At 43.0% G+C, this 25,761-nt stretch overlaps 2 protein-coding genes across 3 annotated transcripts in view; both read right to left on the bottom strand.

Annotated features, from left to right (window-relative positions):
• dph1 (diphthamide biosynthesis 1) overlaps positions 1–25,761 on the bottom strand; it is a 279,042-nt gene that overhangs the window by 228,557 nt on the left and 24,724 nt on the right. The window lies entirely within an intron of this gene.
• The window catches only part of rpa1 (replication protein A1), a 28,424-nt gene continuing 14,378 nt past the window's right edge, over positions 11,716–25,761 (bottom strand). For both annotated transcript variants that reach the window (XM_052077502.1, XM_052077501.1), the window contains exons 13-17: positions 20,110–20,239; positions 17,457–17,633; positions 15,017–15,124; positions 14,855–14,941; positions 11,716–12,415 (exon numbers count right to left, since the gene is read on the bottom strand). In XM_052077502.1, coding sequence (XP_051933462.1) covers positions 12,311–12,415; positions 14,855–14,941; positions 15,017–15,124; positions 17,457–17,633; positions 20,110–20,239 — 607 coding nt within the window. In that variant the 3' untranslated portion in view covers positions 11,716–12,310. The remainder of the gene's footprint in view (positions 12,416–14,854; positions 14,942–15,016; positions 15,125–17,456; positions 17,634–20,109; positions 20,240–25,761) is intronic.

The following is a 25,761-nucleotide window of genomic DNA, read 5'->3' as shown; positions in this document are numbered from 1 at the left end:
TAATAAGCTGTGAATTTGGGAAGCTGAAATTGGATGATGTCACAGAGATATATCATTTGATACTCTCCAATGTTGATTTTGAGAGTAAACTAGCATCGCTGTAACGTATCCTCGGGACTCAGTAACCGTAATAACATGACTGAAACATTATTGAGTAACGCGTTTCATTTTTCAGGTACAGCCTAAATGGATTATTAATGTAACTCATTACACTCAACACTGGTCAAAGAGTATTATGCCACACAATGCACAGAACCACAGATGGAGTGGGTGACATTGAGACAGAGACAGATAAGCAAACAGTCCAATAGTCTGACCGATGGACCGATAGACATCATCACCTTTGACACAAATAAACACGTGGGCGGAAAGAGGTCTCTGAGTGCCTAATTGACACTGGCCAACTTCACATGTACTCTGCGCGCGTCGATTTTCCGCACGGATTGCTGTTGCGTTTCCGCCATGCAGAGTGCGCGACTCTCTTGCGCTGAATTTAAAGGGAATGAGCAAAGCCGTTTTGATTGTCCAGGAAGTCGGCTGTGTTAACTCCCACAACGGCGCAAACACCGATTTCTCACTGCCGCTGCGGAAAATGCCAAAAGAAAGAAAATTACACCTATGCAAACAGAATGCACTTTGTGCCAGACTTGTGCCGGGCGCAAAACTAGGCCCACAAGAGTGGTTCACTTTGTTGGAGAACCAACGGAGAAGCATTCTAACAATGCAAAACCTGAAGACAGAGAGAAAGTCAATTCTTCAATTTCATCAAACAAACTAATCTGTTATTCGGCTCTTGTAGTTTGCACACCATCAAGATTGACTTGCCTACTACAGATGCGTTTGAATACTCTTTTCTGAGATAACCAAGTGACTGACACCGAAGGAAGCAAAGTTTCAGTCAAATGGAGAAATAGTTGCTAGAGACCAGAGGAGAAATTTCAATGCCCAAACTGGGCATTGGAAGGGTGGAAAAAAGGATGAATGAGCTCATGCTTTTGTTTTCTTACCATCCGGGGGTTTGCCCACTTGTCAACCCAGGACACGGCGATGCACGAGAGGACAAATCATCTTGCGGCATTTATCGGCCACCTCATGACAGAGATCAGGTCAATTGTGCTCCTGCATCGGCTCGAGGCGCAAAGGAATTGTCAGCGTGTGCCATGAGTACATACATTCGACATGACAGAGGCCTCTGACCCACAGGTGCAAGGTTTCCCGTCTGCCACTCATCATTCCAAATTGCCCCCTTTAAGTGAACGGGGTCAAGTCATAATGAGATTTAATCACGGCCGTTTTCATCAAAGGCTTAACTACTCAAAGGCTGCACAGTTAAGTTATCCCTGAGGCACACTACCTGAGTCACATTTGTACTCCTCAAAGTTGCTCTTGTCTGCACTCAACTTATTAAATCGTTCAAATTTTTCTTATTCAATCATTTTTGGTCGATCGTTCCGGCCACTCCACCAAAAAGCAAGCATGCCCTCTTTGTCACATGATTTTTTAACCACAAGGTAATTGTTTTCCAGTAAAATAAAGATACGCTAAAAACAACTTGGATGACCGTTTTAGCACCAATAAACATCAACTTTTACGTTGGGCGTGTACATTTCCACGCTACTACTCAAAAATACCTCTTTCCCGGTTGAAACAGATGAAAATGCCTTGAATACGTCCCCCACTTTTTGTGAAATGTTTTAATAAGAAAATCAGCATTCTATAATATTGGGTTTTTTTTAAATGTGGTCATAAGTAATTGCAAGTAAATAGTTAAAGACAGGGCGGCCCGGTAGTCCAGTGGTTAGCACGTTGGCTTCACAGTGCAGAGGTACCGGGTTCGATTCCAGCTCCGGCCTCCCTGTGTGGAGTTTGCATGTTCTCCCCGGGCCTGCGTGGATTTTCTCCGGGTGCTCCGGTTTCCTCCCACATTCCAAAAACATGCATGGCAGGCTGATTGAACACTCTAAATTGTCCCTGGGTGTGAGTGTGAGCGTGGATGGTTGTTCGTCTCTGTGTGCCCTGTGATTGGCAGGCAACCAATTCAGGGTGTCCCCCGCCTGCTGCCCGAAGACGGCTGGGATAGGCTCCAGCAAAACCCCGCCACCCTAGTGAGGATCAAGCGGCTCGGAAGTTGAATGAATAGTTAAAGACATTGTCAACAAGTATGATTAATTCATTGTGTGGCTCCTTCTGTTGTGCGGATACACTGAGAAGGTTAAAAGTCTTCAGTGAGCTGTAATAATACGAGTTGGAGGAGAGGATGAAGAATATATGCCTGTCAGTATTGTTAGATTGTCTGTCTACATGTGTTGCTTCATGTTTTCTGTTCCAATAGCCATTGCTTAAGGGGACGCTTTAGAAATTTGGGGATTTTTGGCAGTAAAAATGAATCTCATGAACTTGATAACGTCATTATTTTTCATGTACAATTAACACCATTTGCTGTCGACTGAAAATGACATCACCGGTACTTTGGAGGTAAATCGCAGCTTAACTTCACATGAGCCGTAATTGGTTGTGCCATGACCCCTGAGCGGCATCTGATGTCAAAAAAACGTGTCATTACAATATTGTCACCGGTTATTCAACAGGACAATCTCAACCGTAAATGCACTCAAAAACAGATGCGGAATTTCAGCAAGGGTTTTCCACCGCGGAGCGACGATGTCGAAGTGTGAAAGCACAGAGCATCGTCACAATCGCAATCGATTTCCGCATTGCTAAGACGCACTAACGTGTGACATGATGGTGAAATATTGACTGAAGCAGCTTGAAGCAGTTTTAATCTTTAATGAAAGAAGCAGGGCGACATAAAAGTTTACTGGAGCGCTTATTATGGTGTCGTTAAAACCCAATGACAATATGTTTGTTTGCCCGAAGACTCGGAGAGACCAACATTAGCATCTAATCAATCCGCAATACAGCAAGCGCGTCCCCACACGCACACACAAAAAAGCTGACCAAGATCAATGGACGCAATAATTAAAGGGCAGCTTTTCTTATCCCGTGCATGAATAATGACGGTTAATTAGAGATAGAGTCCAACGAAATCACAAATGTAGCTAACCTAAACCAGGTGCTACTCAACACATTCAAATTGATTAGTGGGGATGCGCTCGGTGTCACACTCCATTGAAAGCGGATAATATTGTCTTGTCATTAGCCGATGAAGGGGGAAGGGCGTGAGGACACAAGCTAACGACTCGAGGTCCTTTACGCAACAAGAGAATGTTAATGTGAAGTTTTGCTCTGCTTTAAATGAAATGCGATCAAGGTCCCTAAAATGGGATTCATACATTCAACTGATTTTTGACATTTTAATCATGACCCCCCCCAGCCCCTACTCAAGTCACATGTCACTGCAACAACCTGAAAATCTCTTTGGCCTACGCATAACTACGCGTTTGACGCACGGAAATACGTCTGAATAACATAAGCAGGGCGACAACAACAAGGCGCTCTAAAGCAGCCTCACCGGGCGGAATATTTCATTTACATTTCTTGCGCATAAAAATGACAGAGAGACACAACACTTGACGTGTGCTGCTGCCATCACACGAACACAGAAAATATCAACTGATTTTCCTCATCATTCATAGCGGAGATGCTTTGGGCTTCATTTCTGAAATTAGCACAAAACTGTTGCAAGAAAGGCAGCTTGTCATATCCTGCTGCAGTATTACCGAGAATGTGGCCCGGTGTGTTATAGAGTGGGAATGAATGACGTGTTCCACCAAAATAATTGCTTTTTGCTTGTATATGCATAAAGCTTCGAGGAACCGCAGTCAATCTCATCTGAGTAACAGAACGTACCCCCCCTGCGGCACTTTTCTTTTCAACCCGCTCCAGAAACCATCACACAAAAACTACCCGGTACTCTTCATCTCTGCAACATAAAATAATTCCTTCTGCTTTTTTTTATTTTCCTGTAAAAGTCTCCAGAATAATAATGAGAATAAGGTTGCAGTAAATAGACTGAGAAGTGGCCTCATAGATGGCCGGGGGACTGCTAAATAGGAGAAATAACCAAATGCCTCTTTATGTTGTTGTTGAGCCGTAATGAAATAAGGTCACTCTGGAGCTGAAATATTTAATGGGATGCGCCCACTGCCTTAATGGAGCTGTGAATGTTTAAACACACAACGGTGACCTGACATTCACTCTTCAACCGGCATGCGGAGGAAGGCGACGCATCGGGACCCCATCGTTAACCATTATGCGGGCTGACAGGTGTGTCAATACTTGTAGTGGGCTACCTCAATGGTATATAGGGGATCTCATTTGACCTCAACATCGACAGCCCGAGGCAAGTCTTCAGAGAGTCTTTCGGGTAATTTTTCACGGAACTCATTTGGCGTTTAGCGGCATGTTTTTAGGCCCCCGCAAGTTCGAACGGTGGCCAATAAAGCCGAGACCAGCAGTGATGTTAGATTACGGCTATGAAGTTGTCTTTTTTAAATCAAATTGTACACTCTACAAACAGTGGGGGTCAAAAATAACTCAAATTGGGTCAAAAGGGAACCAAGACAACTTTTTGTTTTCAAGCTTCAGAAGACTACGACTGAAGTTCAGATTCGCGAGCAGCCGTCAAGTGGCCGCAAATTCTTCCAGCTCCCGATGTAATCCTGTACACACCGTGCGATGTGACATTTCTATGAGCATATCCACTCTCGTAATACTTCCTGTGTGGCGTAACAATGGCACATTCTTATATTCTGGAATATTTACCGTATACGTCTTGAAAGTCATGTCACACCTTTATTTTAGCCACCTGAAGAATTGTCACAAACATCCCTTTTCTTGGCCTTTTCTTGGATTTTTTTTGGGCATTTTGTTAGTCAAACATGAAACCAAAATGTCGTGCATGTGATGATGTGAAAACACAGCTGCGGGGCATCTGCTGAATTAAAAGGCACGGGAGAGTTGGCAGAACACAAGATGAGGTCCCTTGACAGATGGCAAGCGCGCACGGCCGCTCAGAATTAGTCGGTGATTCACTTAAACAAAATAATTTCAAGGCTCACATCAGAAAATGAACCAAGCACCTGCGCTGCCAGGACTCCCTGTGCTCTACTTCGTGACTCTGCGTGATGTTAAATGTGTCAAAACAAAGCAGTGATACTGAACCGTCTCCTCCAATGTTTTGCCATCAACACATTTTCCTGCTCTCAGCTAGAATGCTGAGAGTATATCGTTTTAGAAGGAAAGGAAGGAAGGTTGAGGAAGCAGTATAAACATTGTAATACCGGGATAATCCGATTGATGAAGCGATTTAGGGATGCACTATGGAGTGGATGCTTGGTTACTACCATCATCTGGGAGCATGGAAATACGGACTAAACTATTACAGAGTCAATGCTACCGGAAACCGGTAAGGCTGTGTTGAGATTACTTGAAGTATCCATCAATCCAAGCATTTTCAACACCGCACTTGTCCTGAAAACGATTGGGGGGTGTGGGGGTTTGCTGGAGCCTGACCCAGTTGACTTTGGGGCGCGCTAGCTCCTGAACTGGTTTGCTAGTCGGTCGCAGGGCACATATAGAAACAGACAAACCATTCGCACCGTCGCTGAGTGCGAACCGATCTCACGCTGCCCATACACAAGTCAAGCGAGTGTACTGCGACACCAACAGCGGCTCGAAGTACTGAAAATGAATTTTCTTGATTTCGCTCATGTATTTCAATGTAAAGAATTGGCCACTGCTGCCTCCAATCTTGTCTTGCCAGTGCTTTTTGTAGCGGCAACTTACTATCCTTTTGTCGCTACGTCAGCAGGGCATGTAGGTTTTTGACTCGTGCTTTTCTTCGACGGGCTTTTCCTTTCCACGGCGACAACAAGGAATACACTAGGCCGCCATCGTTGATCCAAAAAAAAAAGAACCGCTTTATTTTCTTGAACACAATTTAGGGCTTTATCAAATGGATTAATAAAACTTCTACAATACACTTATATGAAATCAGTTCCCATAAAGTACGGAATAAGCAAACACGAAGTACGGTAAAAAAAAAAAAGGTGTTGCTCCATGCCCTACTGTCTTCCTAATGATGTTTACATAAATCTAGCCTCTTAACAGACTAAAAACAGGACAACCAATGGAGCCCAGATACTTCGATGTTCTTAATAAATTTGTTCTAAATAAAATATCAAATATAAACCAAACGCCTTGCATCTACTAAATTCTAATTATTCAAAAGGCTGCATTTATAATTTAACCAAATTTTCCTGCAAGAGAGCAAGAGAGTTACTTGTTTCCTTTTTTTTTTAAGTATTTTGAATCCATTTGGAGTGGGAGTAGAGCCCTCTGGCTAAGGAATTGTTACATGTACATTCCCGGGTATGAAACTCCTACTCAAAGCTAATTTCTTAGTTTTTATTTTGTTTGTTAATACTTTTAAATGCTGTGCTTTTATGCAAAGAACATTAAGTTACCCCGTGCATGAAAAGCACTGTATGAATAAAGCCTCCTTGCCAAGGGCGGTGTCATTTATACAGTATACCTTTTCAAATGATCACGTTTATACATACCAGAAGCATGACTGAGGCACTGCAGTCAACTTGCACTGGAGCTAGGTGGGTATTTGAGCCGCCACATATGGCAGGTGGAGCTGTGAAAATCAAAAAGGGGGAAAAAAATTGTTAGATGTGGTCATTGGCAACCATTTTGTGTGTGTGTGTGTGTGTGTGTGTGTGTGTGTGTGTGTGTGTGTGTGTGTGTGTATAAATGCCATCAACAGGAGCTTTTCTTTGGCCTGTCAATGTTGCATATAGCATACTTTTCTGCACCAACCAAAAATTGAAAGTCTTCAAAACACTGATCTAACAATGCTGGATGTGCCATCAAGACAAAACAGACATGCTTGAAAGAAGGATGCACATACTGATACCAGTCTTGGTGTCAATACTATACGTCTGTGCGAGCTGTGTGTGTGTGCGTGATTCCAGTTTTTTATTGACAATCCCAGTTGAAGTTTGCAGAACTAACAAAACAAAGAAAATTGCACATTGAAGCAAACAGACACACAGCTTTCTCTCACAAGCGCCCGCTAACTTAATGTGAAAACAATGCTAATGACAAGCTAACAAACACTGATGTTCTAATCTAAAACTTTGACAACTATTCAAACGCAAGTGGCATATCGAACAGGGGAAGAATGGCAATACTTTTTAGCAATTCTGCGTACTGTCGCGATGCGTCTCTTCAACGAATCTACGCTTGGATGAGTGCACCACACTGCCCCCTAGGAAACCGAGAATTATTGCAGTTGTGAAAGAAGTTCTATTTGGGGAGGAAATGTTCCAATGTTTGGTTAAAATGGAATATATTTGCATCAGAAATGCAACGGCTCCATCAAGTATTGGTACTCAATGACGCGTTTTATCTGGAAAAAGATCAAGTCATTTGTACCTTATTTTTACCTGGCTACAGTATATCAACAGTCTATTTTAGTGAAGATTGACGAACCCAGAAAGTTACTAATGAGTGTGAATATTTGATCCGTTTTGGGCTTAGCATCCATCTGAAAGTAGCTTGGGAAGGGATTTGCAAGTCATTCTGTTTTGATGTTTTGCACAGTGGCCCAATTACTGGATTTCGGTTTTTAAGGATTCACAATCGCTCATTCTCAAAGCAGGTTGTGTCTGTTAAACACATTCAAGGAATTGCAGTCACCATTTGAAAAACTTGACACAGTTTGGGAAGGAACAGAACGGTGATCGGGTCCCACAAACAGACACAAACAAAATCCAAACAAAAATATTTATTTAATAACAAAACAGCTGGTCAACATGAACAAAAAGCACTTGCAAAGGCAAGGAAATAGTTCATCCGAGAGTATAAATGAAATGACTATGGTCGAACGACACGAAACAAAAACAAGATCAAAACACAAAATAATCTCAATACTTACAAGTGAGAGACTAGAGAGTAAAAATGAGGACGAAGAGGTCTGGAAAACAAGACTCAGACATGCGTCAATAATCCAACAGAGAGATGAAATCTTGACAGTCCTTAAATACGTGGCCAACTTGATGACCAAATTGGCAGCAGGTGTGCACGCTGGAGGGAAGGCCCTACACTGCCACCTGCTGGAGGATCATGACAGAACTGGAATGAAACTGAACTTTCTTTTTTTTAAATGCACTACATTAATTCAGCTCAGCGGCAATTCACTCCAACGACCTTTCGATACAGTCTGGTGTTCAAGAATCAGCGGAGAGACGTCAAACTAACATCTGCGGCAGGAAGGGGCGCAATGCTGTCAGTGCAGACACTCTGCCAGGTCCTGCAGCCATTAACCCCCAATCCCGCCTCCTTTCTTTTTTGACAGTAAGTTAAGAAGCCAGGAGCTCTGTGGTTTGATGAGAGGTGGAAGGAAACACTGTCTAAATGTGACACAGCGTTACTGCGGCAAGGAAAATGACTGTGTCGCCGCCGTGCATCAATCAGAGCGTGGAGGGGGCTCAACGACTAAGATGTTTTATAGCAAGGGCTCAAGGCTATGGCCTCCCTTAAAGGAGGGTGGGCGGCGGGGTCTTGCTCCCCGGCGAGTCATATAATCGCTAAGCCCGGGCGAACAGCGGGACGGCACGCAAATGAGAAGTGAGAAGGGAGAAAGGCGCATGACAGTTGAGGCTTGTAAGTGATGCGACTGGCAGCCATAAAACAATGAAGTGTGGATCGAGGTGCAACGATTAATCTACAGCTAATCAATTTTCATGTTTTTTGATCATTACAGTTTATCATTTAAGACTTAAAATTGTTTGACTCTTTGTGTCGTACGTGCTACCAAATCGAGCAACCCTGGCCAAAAGTATGCCCTTGTCACGGACAAGGGTTGAGTTGTTGAGCAAGTGTCACCAAATATGTAAGGCGGACGCGCTAACCGCTCGACCGCCGAGCCGCCCTTACAGATTAATCGACGCTTAAGCGAATTGAAGGTAGTTGAAGCCGTAAATCCTAAATTCTTAAGGAGATCTTAAAATAGGTCTGTTTGTGGAACCAAACAAAATAGTTTGGCCACGCCTCTCTTGGAAGTCAGGTGGATGAGTTGCCAAGGAAGACGGACAACCAAGGAGGGCAAATGGAAAGACAAAAACACACATCCATGGTTGGAAAAGGCGGCATCGTGATTGACGGCTTTGCACGCCCACCTCACCGTGCAGAAGTACGGGATTCGATTCCAGCCCCAGTCTTCCTGTGCTTGAACATGCTTGCGTGGGTTTTCTCCGGGTACCTCCCACATTCCAAATACAGTTGTTGGAACACTCTAAATTGTTCCCAGGTGTAATTGTGAGCGCAAACGGTTCATTTTCTGAGTGCCCTGCAATTGGCTGGCAACCAGTTCAGATGTACCCCGCCTACTTCGCAAAGAGAGCTGAGATCGGCTGCGGCATACCCGCGGCCCTCATGAGAATAAGCGGATCAGATAATGGATGGCTGGATAAATAGAAGTAAATTCGACCCCCGGGGATAGAGACGGGGCTAGCTTGCAAAGAGAAAATCCATGTATATTGGCCCCCATTCAAATGCATTAGGCGGGGTTGAACCCCGCAACACTGCTAAACATTCAATAATGCGAGTGAGTAGAGCCACATCAAGCAGTGAAAACAGGACATCCTTCACTCAAACAACGAGATGTAGACTGGAGGCTTTTGTTGCAAATGTGCCATCTTTTTACTGCAGCGTACATAATAAAACTGTCAAGTTGTCATACGCCGCAGCCTAATCACATTGTTTTGACATGAGTGTCAACCCAGAGAAGATGATGCGTCACTGAAGAGAAGCCTTTGCACAGACCCATCCAATTAAAGCCACCCCTGATGTAGATAAGGTCACCTGCGCACGCACAATGACAACCTGATGTTCCCGCCGCAGCCTTTGAGGGGCCTTACAAAAGACCAACATGAAACTTCAAAGTTATTTTCATATTGGACGCCATACTCAGAATAGTAATTTCTGCCCGGGTGATGCCGAAGCTTTGATGTGTCCTCTTATATTTATTTCTTTTCCCTTCTTCAATGTAATGAGGATATGAAAATTATTCCACTGGCGCCATTCAAGGCGGCCCTGGTGGTGCTGAAACTGGTTTTCTCCGAAATAAAATGGCCGCAGGACATCCCGCATCAATCAGTCATATGGAAATTACACTCAAGACTCTCATTAGATCTCACACGTGAATCAGAATGCACACACACACACACACACACGTGCATTTCCAAAAAAATCATATTCTGCATTTAATCTTGATGTTCAAATAAATAATCATCAATCACGTAAAACTCTTTCGTTCCACAAGACGTACTCGTACGTCTTTAAAATTAGACCCCGCCTACCAAGGACGTACTTGTACATCTAAGTCTTTTATTTTTTTTGCGTCATAGAGAGGAGGGTCTGATGCAATCTGTGAATGACACTAAGCCGTTTGCATTGTAAATCATGAAAAAAACGAACAGTAGGTGGCAGTAGTGTCTCACATGCTTTAAGTGCATGCTTTTACAAAAAGCTCTTTTTCTCAATTTTTTGCTCAGGAATCGCCGTTTTCACAAACTTTTGCCATTTTGTAATGCCGATTGCTGAAGAATGGAAAAAGATAGAAACATTTTTTTTCTGCTGAAAGAAGAGAGTCCAAACTTTATTTTGGTAGGCTCCATGTTTATATAGCATTAGAACCAAATATTCTGTGGGCCCTGCAAGATCAGTCAAAATCCAGTAAAACGCTGGGATTGAGGGGGTTGCTCCAGTGAAAATGGCTGGGATTGAATGAGTTAATTACGGTAACTGCCAAATATGTGATTGGCCACAATTGACCAATCACATTATTAATGAAAATATACCTTTTTTCAAATAAAATGTTTTATTCTCATGGTGTCGACAGTATTATTCTTTTTTTGGGGGCGCGGGGGGAGCATTTCGAATAAGAAGTCATAACAGCCGAGAGATTTTGCTTGAGTCGCTTACTTTCAGTTACTGTCTGCATTTCAGATATATGTGATTCAGTTTTGCCTCGTCAGAAAAAAATCTATGTAGTTTCATTTTATAAAACCAGTTCATTCCTTACTCTCTTTGATTATGTTTTGCTAATTAAATACAGTGCATTTTAAATTCCTGTTACAAAAACATGGCTTGAGAATATTTCAAAAGGTTATTTCTTGATTGCATTTTTCACGTATCGTAGGATTGGTTTTGAATACAACCCTTGTGAGGGACTGAATGAGTAACTGAGTTACAAGCTTGATTAGAGCAGGAATTACACTCACAACTCAAGCTACTAGTCTACAAAACCAAAGCTTGGATCCATGTCCGGTCGGGACGCATTGGTCCCAAGCCAAAAGGCCTGCTGAACAAGCTGCAAAGTGGGCAAGGTCACAGCTTGACACTCTTTCAGAACAATAACTCAGCACTTGTACACTGTGGCCGTGTCACTCCTAAAGAGGAGAGCACAGTGGGGAGCTTTTATTGGAGTAGTGGGGATCAATATTTTACTTGTTTACTATTCTTGGTGCGGTGTCCAGCCCATGGGCCCACCGGACAAATTTTAGTGGCCTACTATGTAGTCTAGGGCTCGACCGGTTAATCAAACGGCCAATTTAATCTGCTGCCATGAGCTTTTACTCATTTGAATCAGTCGTTTTTTTTTAACACATTACAACATATGCCAAAGAAAACAGCCGCGGCCATTTACGATACATCACAACAAAAGGCATACTTAGTCCAAAATGAAAATGGCATTTCTTTTTTATTTTTGCTGAAACAGCTTCTCATTTTAACAACATGACACAAAACAAGTTAAATGAACAACAAACCCGGTGACTTGATTAGACAACTACAGGAAAAACAAGTCAAATGCAGAAGCATCTTACAGAAACAACGCAACCTGTTTTCAATCTAAGATGATCTTAGCGCGGTGTGCTTGCAAGTCAGAAAACGAACTATGAGAATAAACAAGACTTATCAGGGCAAGCACAGCCACTTGCAGCTTATTAAAAGCGGGGCTTGGGTGGGGGTGGGGGTCCTCCTGCCATGACCGCTGTGCCGGCAAGAGACGACTGGCTAACTTAAGACAGACACGCGACACTGTTTTGCTTGTGCTGGCGTGACCGTGCTTACAGAACGAGAAAATGTTTAAACAAGAAAGGCCAAACAGTCACTCTGTTTCGGGGCCAAGAGGATTACTCACAAGGACATGAAGAAAAATAAAGCATGGGGAACCCCCCCCTCCCCCTTCAAAAACCATAGGAACTGCCCACACACTTTCTCAAAGCGCAAAACATATTTTAAAGATGCTTCTTGCGTTTTTATTGGGGTTTTTTTATTACTTGGCAGCCATTTTCCTGATGTTCATGATCAACCTTCTGCTGTACTCTTGGTGGTCCACGGGCTTCACCTCCAACACCGTCGCCTTGATTCTGGACTCGTCCTAGCAGATGACATTGAAATATCGTCAGCCTCTTAAAATAATAGCCTAAAGTCATCTTTTGGCAATAGTTTAGAAACCGAAATTACTCATACATATCAGAATGTGGTTTCTGAAGAACAACCAAGGCAAAATAAAAAAATAAAATGACTGGCTTTTCTTTTTTTTTTTTAAAGGATGCTGACAATACATACATCAACTTTGCCTTGACTGACCTAGTTTGTTGGGATACAAGTGGTTTCCTGGCCAAATTGAATCATCTCAAGATGTGAGCAAAATTTGAAGCCATAGCATGATGATGTTTCAGTGACAAAAAACATTCGGACGAAAATGTACTTTTGGGCCATTGCCAGCTGAAATTTTTCTGTAAGCGAATTTGTTTTTTGAGATGTGACTAGATGGCGACCAGCCGATGGTGTACCTTTTTATATTTTACAATGCAATGCTTTTTTTCTTTGTTAAACACGCACACTTTTTTTTCTGGAATCCATTAGTGGTATTTCAATTATTCCTTTCTATGCGGTTGTCATTATCAGCATCCTGCCTCCACATGCAGTGCTTGTAACAAACCTGAAAAGGTGCTCATCCTCTTGTGAACCAAAGCGCTCGGTTACTGAAAATGCATCCTTATGTAACAATGATTCAAATACAGTGTGGGACCGATAATGGAACATCCTATTCGTCCACTTCAAGAACGGCCCCTCAGCCATCTAGACAGCGAAGGTCAGCCATTATCCCCCCCCCCCCCCCCCACACACACAGGTCATGCTCGTTTTGTCTACATTCTCCCCCTCACCTTTAAAAAAAATAAATTTAAAAAAAAAAAGCTTGCCTTTCGTCTGGTGCCCACGTTCAAGAACGAGTGTGCCGCACTGCTGCTCGCTCGCTTATTATGATGCAAGAGGACGCAGCATTTACATGACATGAATGCAAAAATGGCAGTGTGATCATTTATCAGGCCTTAAAGATAAAAAGTTCAACAAGATGGATGTTAAAAAAAAAGTAACTTTTTTTAGCATATTTAGACAAAGTTTTTCTTTCTATCTTTTTAAAGATGCATGTATTTGTTGTTAGTGCTGACGCGATTGTTTAAAAACGGTCAAGTTAAATATACATATCCGGTGTGTTGGCGTTTGTTGATTTCACGTGGGCAGATATCAGTTGCGTATCCGATGTTTATCGCCATTTGAAAGAGACCTAAATCCAATCTCAAGATTACATACATTTGTCAGTGAAGTCAGGGTACCGCTTGTTGGCGAGAATGTTTTCCCAACAGTACTTTTGTTACAATGGAGTTTATTTCTAATTACCGACTGCGTGGAGACTTTTCTCTTTCCGGCTATAAGAATCAAAACGACCTTCAGATATGCCGAGAAAGCATTTTCGTGCCTTAATGGTGTTATGATGACGGTATGCTAGTCTCAAAAGGGCAGCTATAAAATAAGCAAAGGTTGCTCGGGACTGTACTCGAACTACCAAACTTTCGCCCGTGTGCCAATCGCGTCCATTTTTTTTTTGTTTTTAAAGCAGGGTGTCAAAAAAGTAGGGTGAGCGTGTTCGAATAGGAAAAATCACACTCTACAGTGTTGTAACGTTGAATAACACAATTCAAAAAAGAATGCAGAGAATTTCATACTTTTGTGTATTAGGATATCTTATCTTATCTTATTCAAGCGGCATTGTGTTGTTCATTCTGTTGTGCTTGCCTTGGCTACAAAGGGGAAGCAGTACTACATCGATATGATGACAGCCTTGTAAGAAAGCTGCAATAGTCGTTTTTCGTAGCGGACAAAGAATGTATGCGTGTGATTATTGTTATATGCTGCGTCCGCAAGTGTTATAACCAATACCGTTCGATTACATTAGGCGCTTCAAATACTGTCAATGTGAAGAATGTCAAAATGGCTCTCGCATCCCTTGATTTTTCTCTAATTAGAAGAAACAGTTTGGCCAGCCATCCTCAAATTGAAGCTGATGACGACACAACGGCTGGCCCGGCAAAAGGAGGCGCTTTTGCAGGTGTCTCTACTGAAGAAGCGAGGAAAGTTTTGGCGGCGTGTGCGACGCAGGAGGATGCTGGTCGCTGGCTGCGCTCCAGACTTCCTGCTCAGAGGCCCAGCCCAATCAATTCTTTTATGCGCCGCAAAACAAAACTCGATCTGTGTGACTGCGACAAAGCTGCGCGTGTCTCTTTCTAAAAGCGCTGGAAAATTAGCAGTTCTGGCAGGCCAAAGGAGAGTGGGGTCGATATGCTAATGAATGGAAAGCCAACATGTTCGGTCTTTGTACAAAACTTAAAAACAGGGTTGGGCAAAGTATGGCCCGCGCGCCGCATAGGTCCCACTCTCCTTTTTAATTCTGTTTACCAAGAATGACATCATCAAGAGTCCTGCAATAGGAGCCAAGGAGTTGATACACATCACCAGAACCTGCCGTACTTACATTATACGTCTCTAGCTTCACTCTGTTGCGAAACACAAATGTGCTGAAGTTGGCTTTCTGGAAGATCTCGTCAAACGCTCCTTCATTCTGAAAACAAACACACCCTTTTTCCAACAGATGAAACTTAAGGCACCGGATTAATGCTCAAAAAAATCGTCTTACAGAATCCTTCAGCTGTCCCAGATAAGCTGCGTTTTGGCCCAAAATGGACTCTGCGGTCTCCTGGAAGCAAGTCACCCATTGGTTGTTGGTGTAATCTGAAATGTTGGCCTGGCAAAAACAAAAAGTGACACGAAGAATTAGACTCGGGAGGTGAGTTTTCATCCTGGTAATGAAACTGCCGCGAAAAGCGAAAATCTGAGTAATTGACACACTAAAAATGCCTGCACATGCCATTAGGCAGTGGCAAAGGCCTATTCCAGGGGTGTCCAAACTTTTTGCTAAGGGGGCCAGATTTTATGTGGTAAAGTGTCGGGGGGCCGACCTTGGCTGACATTCTTTACATTGAACAACAATATTGTTCAGCAAATTTTCGTCTGTTTCACATTTCCATTTTTATTTTAATTTCAACAATCTTAAGAATTTCTTTTGGTTCATTTGAAACAGGTATATCACATGCAACTGCTTATTCACTTGACTTTTTCTTAAACAGAAGTCTCCTGAGTGCAAATTGATTGATTTGAAACATAAAATGTATCACCATGACTTTTCAATAGTCACAAAACCTTTGACTCGAACAACAGGGAAATGAACAAGCAATACACATATCCACAACTGCAAGGATCATTTGAAATATGACATATCAGTCAATATAAACACGGAGTCATGTCTTGTTAACTCGTGAGTGATGCCCTCTAGTGTCTAAATGCTATTACTCATTTAGCCACTAGAGGGAAGCAGTACTCTATGAAACATCACTCACCAGTCTACGAGACCTCAGTCAATGCAACACGTGTTCCATTGCGCCCAACCTGCGGGCCAGATGGCACTGATTTTATGACAGGGGCCGAGGGCCGGATGAAATTCGACCGCGGGCCGGATTTGGCCCGCGGGCCGGACTTTGGACATGCTGGCCTATTCAATTAGACATTGCCTGCCTAAATGAAGCACCTCCCCCCCTTCGTTGCAAATACTTCCTTTGCAACTCGTTAAGTATAGTAATATCAACATTAACCACTAGATGTCAGACATGGCTGAGTTGCGCTGGCACAAGATCATACTGCCGTATACTACAATGTGAGTAGGCTTAACTCTCGGCGGATTTGGAATGGCATGAAGGAAAAACAGTACCTGAATAATAACACTTTCAAGTGAACCGATTTTGAAAGGGGGGGGGGGGGGGGAGCACCAAAAAAAGTGTTAATGTTGGTTTGCTGTTCATTGGTGTTGTGGTCTCCTTGAAGAGTAAATTCAAGTATATTTTGTTGACTGTTCAAACCCTTTGTTGTTAAAGCATGGAGATTTTAAACATGCACTGAGCATGAAATTCAAGATGAAAAAAATATATACATTGGTTCAATGTAAACAGACATGCATGTATTTCGTCCATATTTAAATTTTTGGTCAGGCATCTGCTGAGGAGATGCGTCCCATGTAGCCCTGCCCGAGTAGTGCTGATGAAAAATTGTGGCATCATCTATTATTTAAGTTGCCCATCCCTGATGTAAGTCATCACTTACCGGCGAAGAAAATAATGGAAAAGAAGAAATGTGATTTAATGTTTAAGTGCATCAGAGGGCTGCATAAATATTATTTTGACAGTAACATCAGTCATTATCTTGCTGAGATAAAGCATACATCTCCCTTAATTTCATGATAAATGAATCCGTACATGCTTTATAGGATATTTTTTTTGTTTTAATGTGGACATTCAGCTATGAAGTTAAAAAATACCCAAGGACAAAATATAGCAAATCAAGTCAAATGCTCAGCCTGACCCCCAAAAATTGTTATATTCTTTTGAAATTAATCAGTTATCCGATTTTATTCTGCCAAATGTTGCAATGGGCATCATCTGAAAAATAATATAAAAAAATAATCAATCTACATTGTTCATGTTCTAATCTTAGACAGGGCACATAAACGGCGAAAAGGTGAGGCTAGGTTGCCGAGAGGCAAGTAACACTGTCATTTGAACGTGCCAAATAATGCCAAAAAGAACATTTGCAATCCGCAACATTCCATTGTGCTTGGACCCAAATAGTGCACCTCATTTTGCCTCCAGAGCATCAAAACATGAGAAATCAATTTCACACATATCAACCAAAAACGAATAATAGAGTCGAGCGCAGATCTCATCTGTCACTCGAACAACAATGAAGGAAAGAGGAGATGGTGGCTTGATACCACAGAAGAAGAAAGATGGTGAAAGTGACATCTTGTGTTAAGGACAAACATTTGATTATATAGCATTTCTGTGGCAGGGACTTTTTGTCTCAATCCACATGGGGGCATTTTTTTTAAACAACTCCCATTTATCTCCATGTAGACGTGGATTTTTTTTTTTAGTGCAGAATCTATCATCCAGACAAAAAATAAACAAATAAATGCATGCACATCACTGTGTCTCTGGCCTGAGAGAGCACAGTGCTGAGTCACTCACTGATAGGATAAGGCGGTACTTGAAGTTGGGGAATTCTTTGTCGCATTTCTCGCAGCGGTACATCCCGTTATACTGGTCCACCACCTTCTTGTTGCAGTCCGGACTTGGGCACGCCCGGTAAAGGCAGTTATCTTGACGCATGTACACAATGGTGCCGATGCAGGTGTAATAGTCGGCCTAAAAACAACAACAAAAAAAGGCAAAAAGAAAAATCATGAATGCCTTTTAAGGTGGGCTGCACATATTTGGATTTAAGTATCGCCCCTGCCATCTATTTTAAGTCAGAAAAGGTCTGATTATCAGAGAGCTCTAAAATAGTGTTACATTGGAAAAATCTCATCCGCTTAAAAAAAAAAAAGAGCAAATGTTAAAATTCGATGTGTCCTTAGCTTAAACTCTTTCATTACCTTTCTACGCTCCTAGCATGAAGAATAGCACAAAAGACACACGAGAACGATTTTCAAGTTTTGTTTTGGTCTTTTTTTTTTACCGCACAGTGTGCAGCGTTGGTGCAGCAGAATCCTAATAGCACCAATGCAAATGAGCACTCGCTGCCTCCGCAAGCCCGAGACACCGGCTGCACATAAATAGCTTTTCGGAGACGTCCCTTGTCGGCATGGAAAATACCCAGAGCAGGGGAAATGGATTTCACATTCGTAAAGAGATGAATACGAAAACGAGCGGAGGTGCAGAAATTAAGAATTGAAAAGTGGGAGGCACCTTTCCTATGGATACAACCAATTAAGTGATTGTTGTACACCGATCCATTAAATCGGAGGAGCTTTTTGGAGGTGAGACGTCAGCGTTGCTGGAGCTGAAAACCGCTGGTGATTAGTTCATCCAAAGGGTATTTGATTCCAAATGGTAAAACAAGTAGAAATATTCAGATGAGGCCAATTTTATTGAAACTGTTATGAGCGGGGGGGGGGGGGGGGTGAGCCCACAATTTGTTCCAAATGAAACAGACTTGTGTCCTGGGGCCCAAATATGCTTTGTGGTATGGGTCAGAGGGACAACCAGTCCAATGTATTCCCTCCAATGCGTTTGCATCAGTGGGATACAAATACAATCCCTGGCTGAGGCCCATATATCATGTTCCCAATTTCTAGTCATTGTGTTGTAAGACGAGTGATATTTAACTCTAATTAACGGGGTACATAAAACTGAAATGTCACTGTTTAGATAAACCGGCGGTTGGAGTATGACATGTCACAGCTGACAAAGCTGTGGTGGATGGCGCCGCCTAAAAGTAGGCCATGCCATTTTTTGCCTCTCAATAAAGGTGGAAATAAAGCAAATCCCTCTTCAATTAGGGTGACGCTGACCGGAGAGGTAACTGTCACAGGGGGCAGGAGGTGGGCGTTTGCGGCACTGACACTTAGTGACAAGGGGCAATTCATCGCACCGGACTTCCTTTTGGGAAGGACTGTCTTCAGAGGCCTTGACCACAATGTTTGGCTCGACAGCCTCGGCTTAGCTACTATGTCATCACATGGGAAGAGCGCGAGCTTCCATCGGCCGCGGGTCAACACCTCTTCTTCTGTGGAAGCATGAGGGAGGCCTTCACCTGGTTGACTGGGAATTGGGACAGTGTGGATTGCCCAGGAAAGAATTAACGAGACACAAAGTCAACAGTTTCACGATGTGGTACAGTGAGGACAATTTTGGCAATTGTGGACTGAACTGTACCTTTAGACATGCATTGGGGTGCCTGCCTAGGGATGGGCAAGTAGATATAACTTATTTGCAGGTATTGTGTGTGTGTGTGTTTACATCTGAAACAAATTTGCTACAATGAAAAACCCCCTGTTGTGAATTTTTTTTTTGCTGCAAACATGATTTCATTGTAGAGGAGTTTCACTGTACCAGGTAAGCCTCCTGCGGCAGTTGGACATCAGTGAATCGCCACCTACGTCAGAAGCTCTTTTCTCACATTTTTTGTCACTGTGTCAACTGAAAATGTAGTTATCAAGGACGAGAGAAGCTCAAGACTGATCTTTGTGCCCTGCTTCACGTGTCCGTGTTATCGCTCCACAATCTGCTCTTTACCTAACTTAATCCCTGTCAACATAGTGATTTCCGAACATGGGGCGCATTCTAAATCGGGTGAAACGCTGTCTGCTAATACCTCAGAGCCAGCCGTCATTTTCCGCTCCAGTGGATTTATACACTTCTGCGAACACCATTTCCCTTTGTAGTGCAAACAAGCAGTGAGGAAATTAAAGAGCACATATTATTGTACTCATCCACGGGCGGTAATTTCATTACAGAGGGCAACGAATGGAGCGTTGGCGGGTATATGTAATCGATAGCAGAGATAAATGTGACTTTCAGCAAGAGCAAACAGGCACACGGCAAAGACAGCAGATTAATGAGCTGGAAGACGAGATCGGGAACCTATTCGGTATACATAACCGCTTTTGCTACGATTTACTAAGTTGGTTGATTGTAAAGACTCATCAGGGCTGCTGGTGGCAAAGAACCTTTGTAATTTGACAAGGTCACACCAAGGAGAGACTATTCACCTGCAGCGTGCGCGTCAGCCTGCGCGTGGGCGTGCGCGTTTCACGTCGGAAATTCTTGGTGCGGGTGCTTAAACATCCGCAAAGAGCAGGCCGCAACTCTCAGTTCAAGACGCATCAAGGCCTCGTACCTTCTCTCCGTGTCCTAAGTTCTCAGTCTTCACATCAGCCAAGGTCTTCCACACGGAGTTCCCCATGCCGCCACTTCCTTTCAACTCGGTCACAGACTGTCCTTCCATTCTGTGGCCTTCCTTGTCAAACCTGCACAGCAGAATACACTTTGGTGCTAAGCAGTGATGGGGAACAAGCTGAGCGTTAACATTTGGTCCAAGTCATTTGAAAACCATAATCAAACAGTTTGGTGTTTAGTATGAAAGAAGTTCTGGAACTCGCTATATTGAAATTTAAAACATTTAAAAAAATTCCCATATACATGTAGTACAGTACTGGATCTGGTGCTCTATGTGACTCGCTGTTGTTTTGCTGACTTTCGCAGCTTTTCGCGGACCGTTTGCGGACTTTTGAGGAATTAAAAGCTTTGTTAAAAAAATATGTTTACTGTATTTTGTTATTCATAAACTAACCTAATTTATAAATTTTTAAATCTATTAGTATTCAGCATTAAGTCATGTTAATTACTTCAAAATGTACTTCTACATGCAGGTATACCATTTAATTTGGCCTTATAAATATTATGTACATGTACCTATATGTAAGTGGGGGTGGGGGTCGCTACTGCGCGGATTTTCGTTTATCGCAGGTGGTTTTGGTCCCCATTAACCACGATAAACGAGGGATTACTGTACTTCACATTTAGCTTTGGGTCGGCTCTAGCACTTTGCGTAGCTTGGCTGCTACTACAGCGTGCTGTTCACTTGATCCGTATACAGGTACCTGATTGGATACATATCTCATTTAAAAAATCCAATCTGGGGTGAATTCCAGGACTCATACTTATTACTGACTGTATTATGGATTGGCACAAATGAGCCCCATTGTGAAGCAGGTATCCTAGACAGTTGAGCTAAATTGAGAAAGATTTAGCCTTTTCCTCAGCTTGAAGATTTTTTTTGAACCAGCTTGGTTTGGCTGTTTAGAACCGTCGTCTTAATCCTGCTCAATTGACAGGCAACCGTGTCTGTTAAGAGTGCAGCGTGTGCTTTTTCAATACGTCACAACTAAGACCCAATCTTTTCCACACGTCTGCCAACAAGGAGCAGTCAGAACATTAATTTTTTTGTGTGTGCCGTTTGATGGCTTTGTGGAAAGTGAAGGAGGCTTGAGAGATAAATCAAAAGAAGAGGGATAGCAAAGTCATCCAGGGTCGGGCTGTTTGCAGCCATATCAAAAAACCCAATTTCGCACAGAATATCCCCCGTTATCCAGAGAAGACAACAGGAAGGGAACAAAGGGTGGGGGGGAGTCGTAAAAAATAAAATAAAAAGCAACAATTGGATAGGAGAAGAGTTTAAAATGGTCACCAACATCAAAAGTGATCACTAATGTGTTGGGCCACAAGGCACAGTAGCGCTCGAGACAGGTTGTAAATACATGACTTGCTGCTGAAGGCAAGACTAATTGAAAGCATCCCCCATTAAAGCAGTAGAGCGTTGCTGAGGCAACGCGCCAGCTGCCGTGTTCCACTTTTTGCTGATGAATGCCACCAAACCGATTGACGCAAGCGCAGGTTTTACTTTGAATTGCGAATGTGAGTAACTCGTGGCCTAAGCGTGCTGCTGAAATGACACCACATGGATAGGCACGGCATCCTTGCTCAACATCCAACGCATTTGTTCAGTGGAACCTCTTGAGGTAGAGAGAGGGAAAAAAAGTTGAAACCAGATTTCTGTGAAAATGTGCCTTTTAAAGTCAAATGAAAACATGACCGGAGACCAGATCTGTGAATAGGTTGGCTTTAAAACAGTTTGCACATTTTTAGTTGTCCTTCGGTTCATCTCACCGTTCTTATTTGTTTGAATTGGTGCATCCGGTTATTTCAGTTTCAAAATTAAAGTACAGTCATACCTTGGTTTTCGACCATAATCCGTTCCAGAAGGCTGTTCGAAAACGGATTTGTTTGAAAACCGAAACGCGCTCTTTATAAAAAAAAAATATTTATTGAACACGTCTGTTCACAATGGAACGCGAGATTATGTTCACGTAAGGAAGGTGAGACGAGTCAAGTGATGCATTCAAGTGCGCTCAGTTTGTTCGAGAACCGAAATTCGGTAGTCATCTGAGGCAAAAAAAAACTTTGGTCGAAAACAGAGACGTTCGAAAACCGAGATTTGACTGTATGTTGGAACTTTGTCTTCACCTCTATTTTCTTAAAAGGTTTAAATGTGGGAGAAATAAACAAATACATAACGGTAGTCTGGTTTAGGCTCTTGGTAAAAGACGCAAATCGATGGCATCAGTGTCCCGGGCTAAACGCAGTGAAAATGAGAAGGGAGAGGAAACAAATGGGTGCGTACACAGTCATGCAACAGCAGCTGCGATGAAACAAATTACATCCAGCAGGAAATACGAGCCCGAGCAGCCGTAGGTTGTCGGGAACACGTGTACACATTTTACACGTGTGAGGGTTACGAGCAGCATTCTCCGGGAGTAATCTCACCGTGGCCAAGATACCATATCATATGAACAACACGTGAACAACACGTTCACTCCATGTTGTCACCCATACGTGGCAAAACATGGCAGTTTAAAGGCACTTCATTAGGTACACCAAGATCATGCTGCAATTTGCTCAAACTGTCTGCTTCAAACGAAAATGGCCACCTTTGCTCAATTTCAGCCATGGGTTCTTCAGACCTTTTCGGTGCATGCGGTTGTGGTTCGATATGGCCATCCAATTTGTGTACGTCAGTGACGACAGTGGTTTTTAGGGGGTGTGGATTTTTTAAAAATGTGCTTGGGTATTTAACATGCAGAGTAAACCCGCACCATAACGTGTCCATCCTGTCCCTGACACGCAGTCAACTGCGTGCATGAGTACACGCACGCACCATAGGCTGCCGCCACACTTGAATTCTCTCTTGTACAGAGTGAAATCCCACACTCAGTCGGTGCTGCTCTAAAAAAAAAATAATAATAAAAAAAAACATTCTGATATTGGGCTAAAATAACAGCAGAATGATAAGTAAGCGTGAGGGTCACCGGGCTCTGGTGAAGGCACCTTTGTTTGCTTCTTTCCCCATCATGGCGGATGAGCGAAGGACATCAAGAAACATCGGCCTGGCCTTGGGTGACAACACAGAAACGTAGACGCCAACCGCATATGGACGTACTACCCCAAAGCAGGGCTGTACCGGCCTAAGTTTGGGGTTGTCAGGGTAGAATTTGTTTTCTAGATGTGCTGTTGCCACCTACTGGCACAAAATACCAACGCATGTGTGAATTATCACAAGGAACACGGTTGACATTAGCAACTCTTTTCTGTGTCGATGTAATCAAGAGCTTAAAAAGTCAAAATCAAAAGCTTACAAAAAGGCCAACTTAAACTGCCCATTTTGTTGAAAGCAATTGCTGCAAGCAAACACGCATGGTCGTGGAGATATTCTCCTCTCTTTCTCGTTCAGGATATGTGGCGCCGTCTTCACGTCAGTGTGTCGGCAGCCAAACACCACTTGAGGCCAAACTAAGAGTAGGGAAAGCAATGACCTATCGGAGGCGGATATGTACATTTTGCTTCTATACATCAGCCGTTCCGAAATCACCTCCTCTCTTCTCTATGCATGTGTGTGTATGGTTGGTTGTGATGAATGTTTCATGTTCTATTCACAGGGAACGTTGGGAAACACGTTACTTCATTTGCAATTCTATGTGCTCCGTCAAACCTTTTATGGCCTTTTCTGTGGCCTAAATGATATCGACGCTGGATTTTTGGAGTAATCCTGCTCATAAAACAAACAAGACAACAACCGCCCTGCCAGAGGTAACTTAGGTGCCCGCTAAGCGCCACGGCTAATACCTTGACGTGTCAGCCAATAACCAATAGTGCAAATTCAATCCTCACACAAAAGCCCCCAAAGGCGCGCGCGTGTCACGCCTCGGCGCGAAACGAACATTGGCTGAAAGGAACACCCTGAAAGAATTGAGCATTACCCGAGGGGTGACTGAAATGAATAATCACAAGAGTCATTGGGAGCCTCGTCGACTTGCTCCCTTATTCAGTTTTCCATCACGGAACAATCAAAGAAGGGACACTGGATATGCAAGGCTGCCGCGCCAAGACAAAGGATTATTAGAACAGCAATAAAGCACGGTGGCCTTGTCATGTCTGAAAGAAACGGGCACAATGAGACGGTGCGCATTACAAGGGCATGAACGTAAGGCAGCCTTATACTGAAGAGCCTTTTGGAATCCTTTTCTCGCTGAAGCCACGTTTCCTTCGGTTTAGAACAATCCGACCTGATTTGGCTTGTGGGCAGCCGCACAATCGGCTCGAATGACATGCACAACACTGTGGAAACCGCAAATGAACGCAAAGGAAAAAGAGGAAGATGACATGGTGCAGTGAATGCTGAACATTATCCTTACACAACAAAGGAAAGGTTTGGAATCACTTCTCCGTCATTATCCGTAATATGGTGCGGAACTGCTTAAAATAAAGAAACCATGAAGTGGTGCCATTTGTATTTGGGCTCGACTTCAGCTGACTGAGCATCAAGAGAATTAACATGTTTTTTTTTTGTGATTGTGGTGTGAGGGTAAATCAGAGAGCCAGAGGACCAAACTTGTGCTAAAGAAAAGGGCACGCTGAATAGGAGTCGTGGGTTCACTAGCGTCCCACTATAGCCCGTTTCAAGGCTACAGTTAGACAGCGTGCATTGAACCTTTTTAGCATACTGCTGTAAAGTTACGTGGCCATGATGTATGCTCAGTTAGCGCCGTAATCACAGCTGTTCCAAATGATTGTTTCCGGTTTGTGACATCTTAGTGATAAGAAAATGGCCTGTTGCGACTTGCATACGCTGCTGACCTACGATCAAAATCTGTTGGGAACAAAACATCTATCAAACTAAAGTCCTGATTACAAACGAGGGCCTAACCAATAAAGGATTTTTATTTCTGGCCAATATGGTTATTTGGCAGAATCAAATCCCAATAATGAATTAATCAGGTAATCCATGGATTTTTGAGTAAAGACAAATGACTGTCTTTCTCGACATGAAGTATCATTTACAATTCAGCGAGAACTCGCGGGCAAGCGCACAAACCGTCATCTAACAATTAGAGCCAGTCAAGATGTCCCATTTAAGTGCTCTTAATTTGCCTCCCACTTGGCTGCAAAGTAGAGTCACAACTCATGGTGATGGAGGAGATAGCTCCTTGCGATCAAGTGGAAAACGCTTCTGGTACAGATGGAACAACGGAGTAATGGGCTCAACATGTAAGCCCTTTGGCCCTCTGGTTCCAGTTTTTACATTTGAGATAGAGAATAAGAAACAGCTTGAATGTTTGTAATGGATAATTCATTACCCGTGTAATAAAACATGACTGTGTTCGCATAGCCTAGTGATGCAGTAGATTTGGACAGCACTCTAAACTAATGACGGTAAACAAGTTGAACGCATATCGTGCGACGGTCTCAGTCAAACGAGCAGCATCATCGTTGCGACGGCAGAACTATTTGATCCGTCTCCAAGCGGCTCTCCGTCAGTGCAAGAATGCGGTCGCTGGTGTAAACAAACCCTTTGGATGCAAAAGCAAACGCACGTCTGCAAAATGGACACATCAGCGCTGGGGAGACGTCACGTATGACGCAAACTGTGACACAC

The sequence above is a fragment of the Hippocampus zosterae genome, chromosome 10 (assembly GCF_025434085.1).
Source record: "Hippocampus zosterae strain Florida chromosome 10, ASM2543408v3, whole genome shotgun sequence".
Lineage (NCBI taxonomy): Eukaryota > Metazoa > Chordata > Actinopteri > Syngnathiformes > Syngnathidae > Hippocampus > Hippocampus zosterae.
Note: the sequence above shows the minus strand (reverse complement) of the source record. Positions and strands in the feature narration are given on the sequence as shown.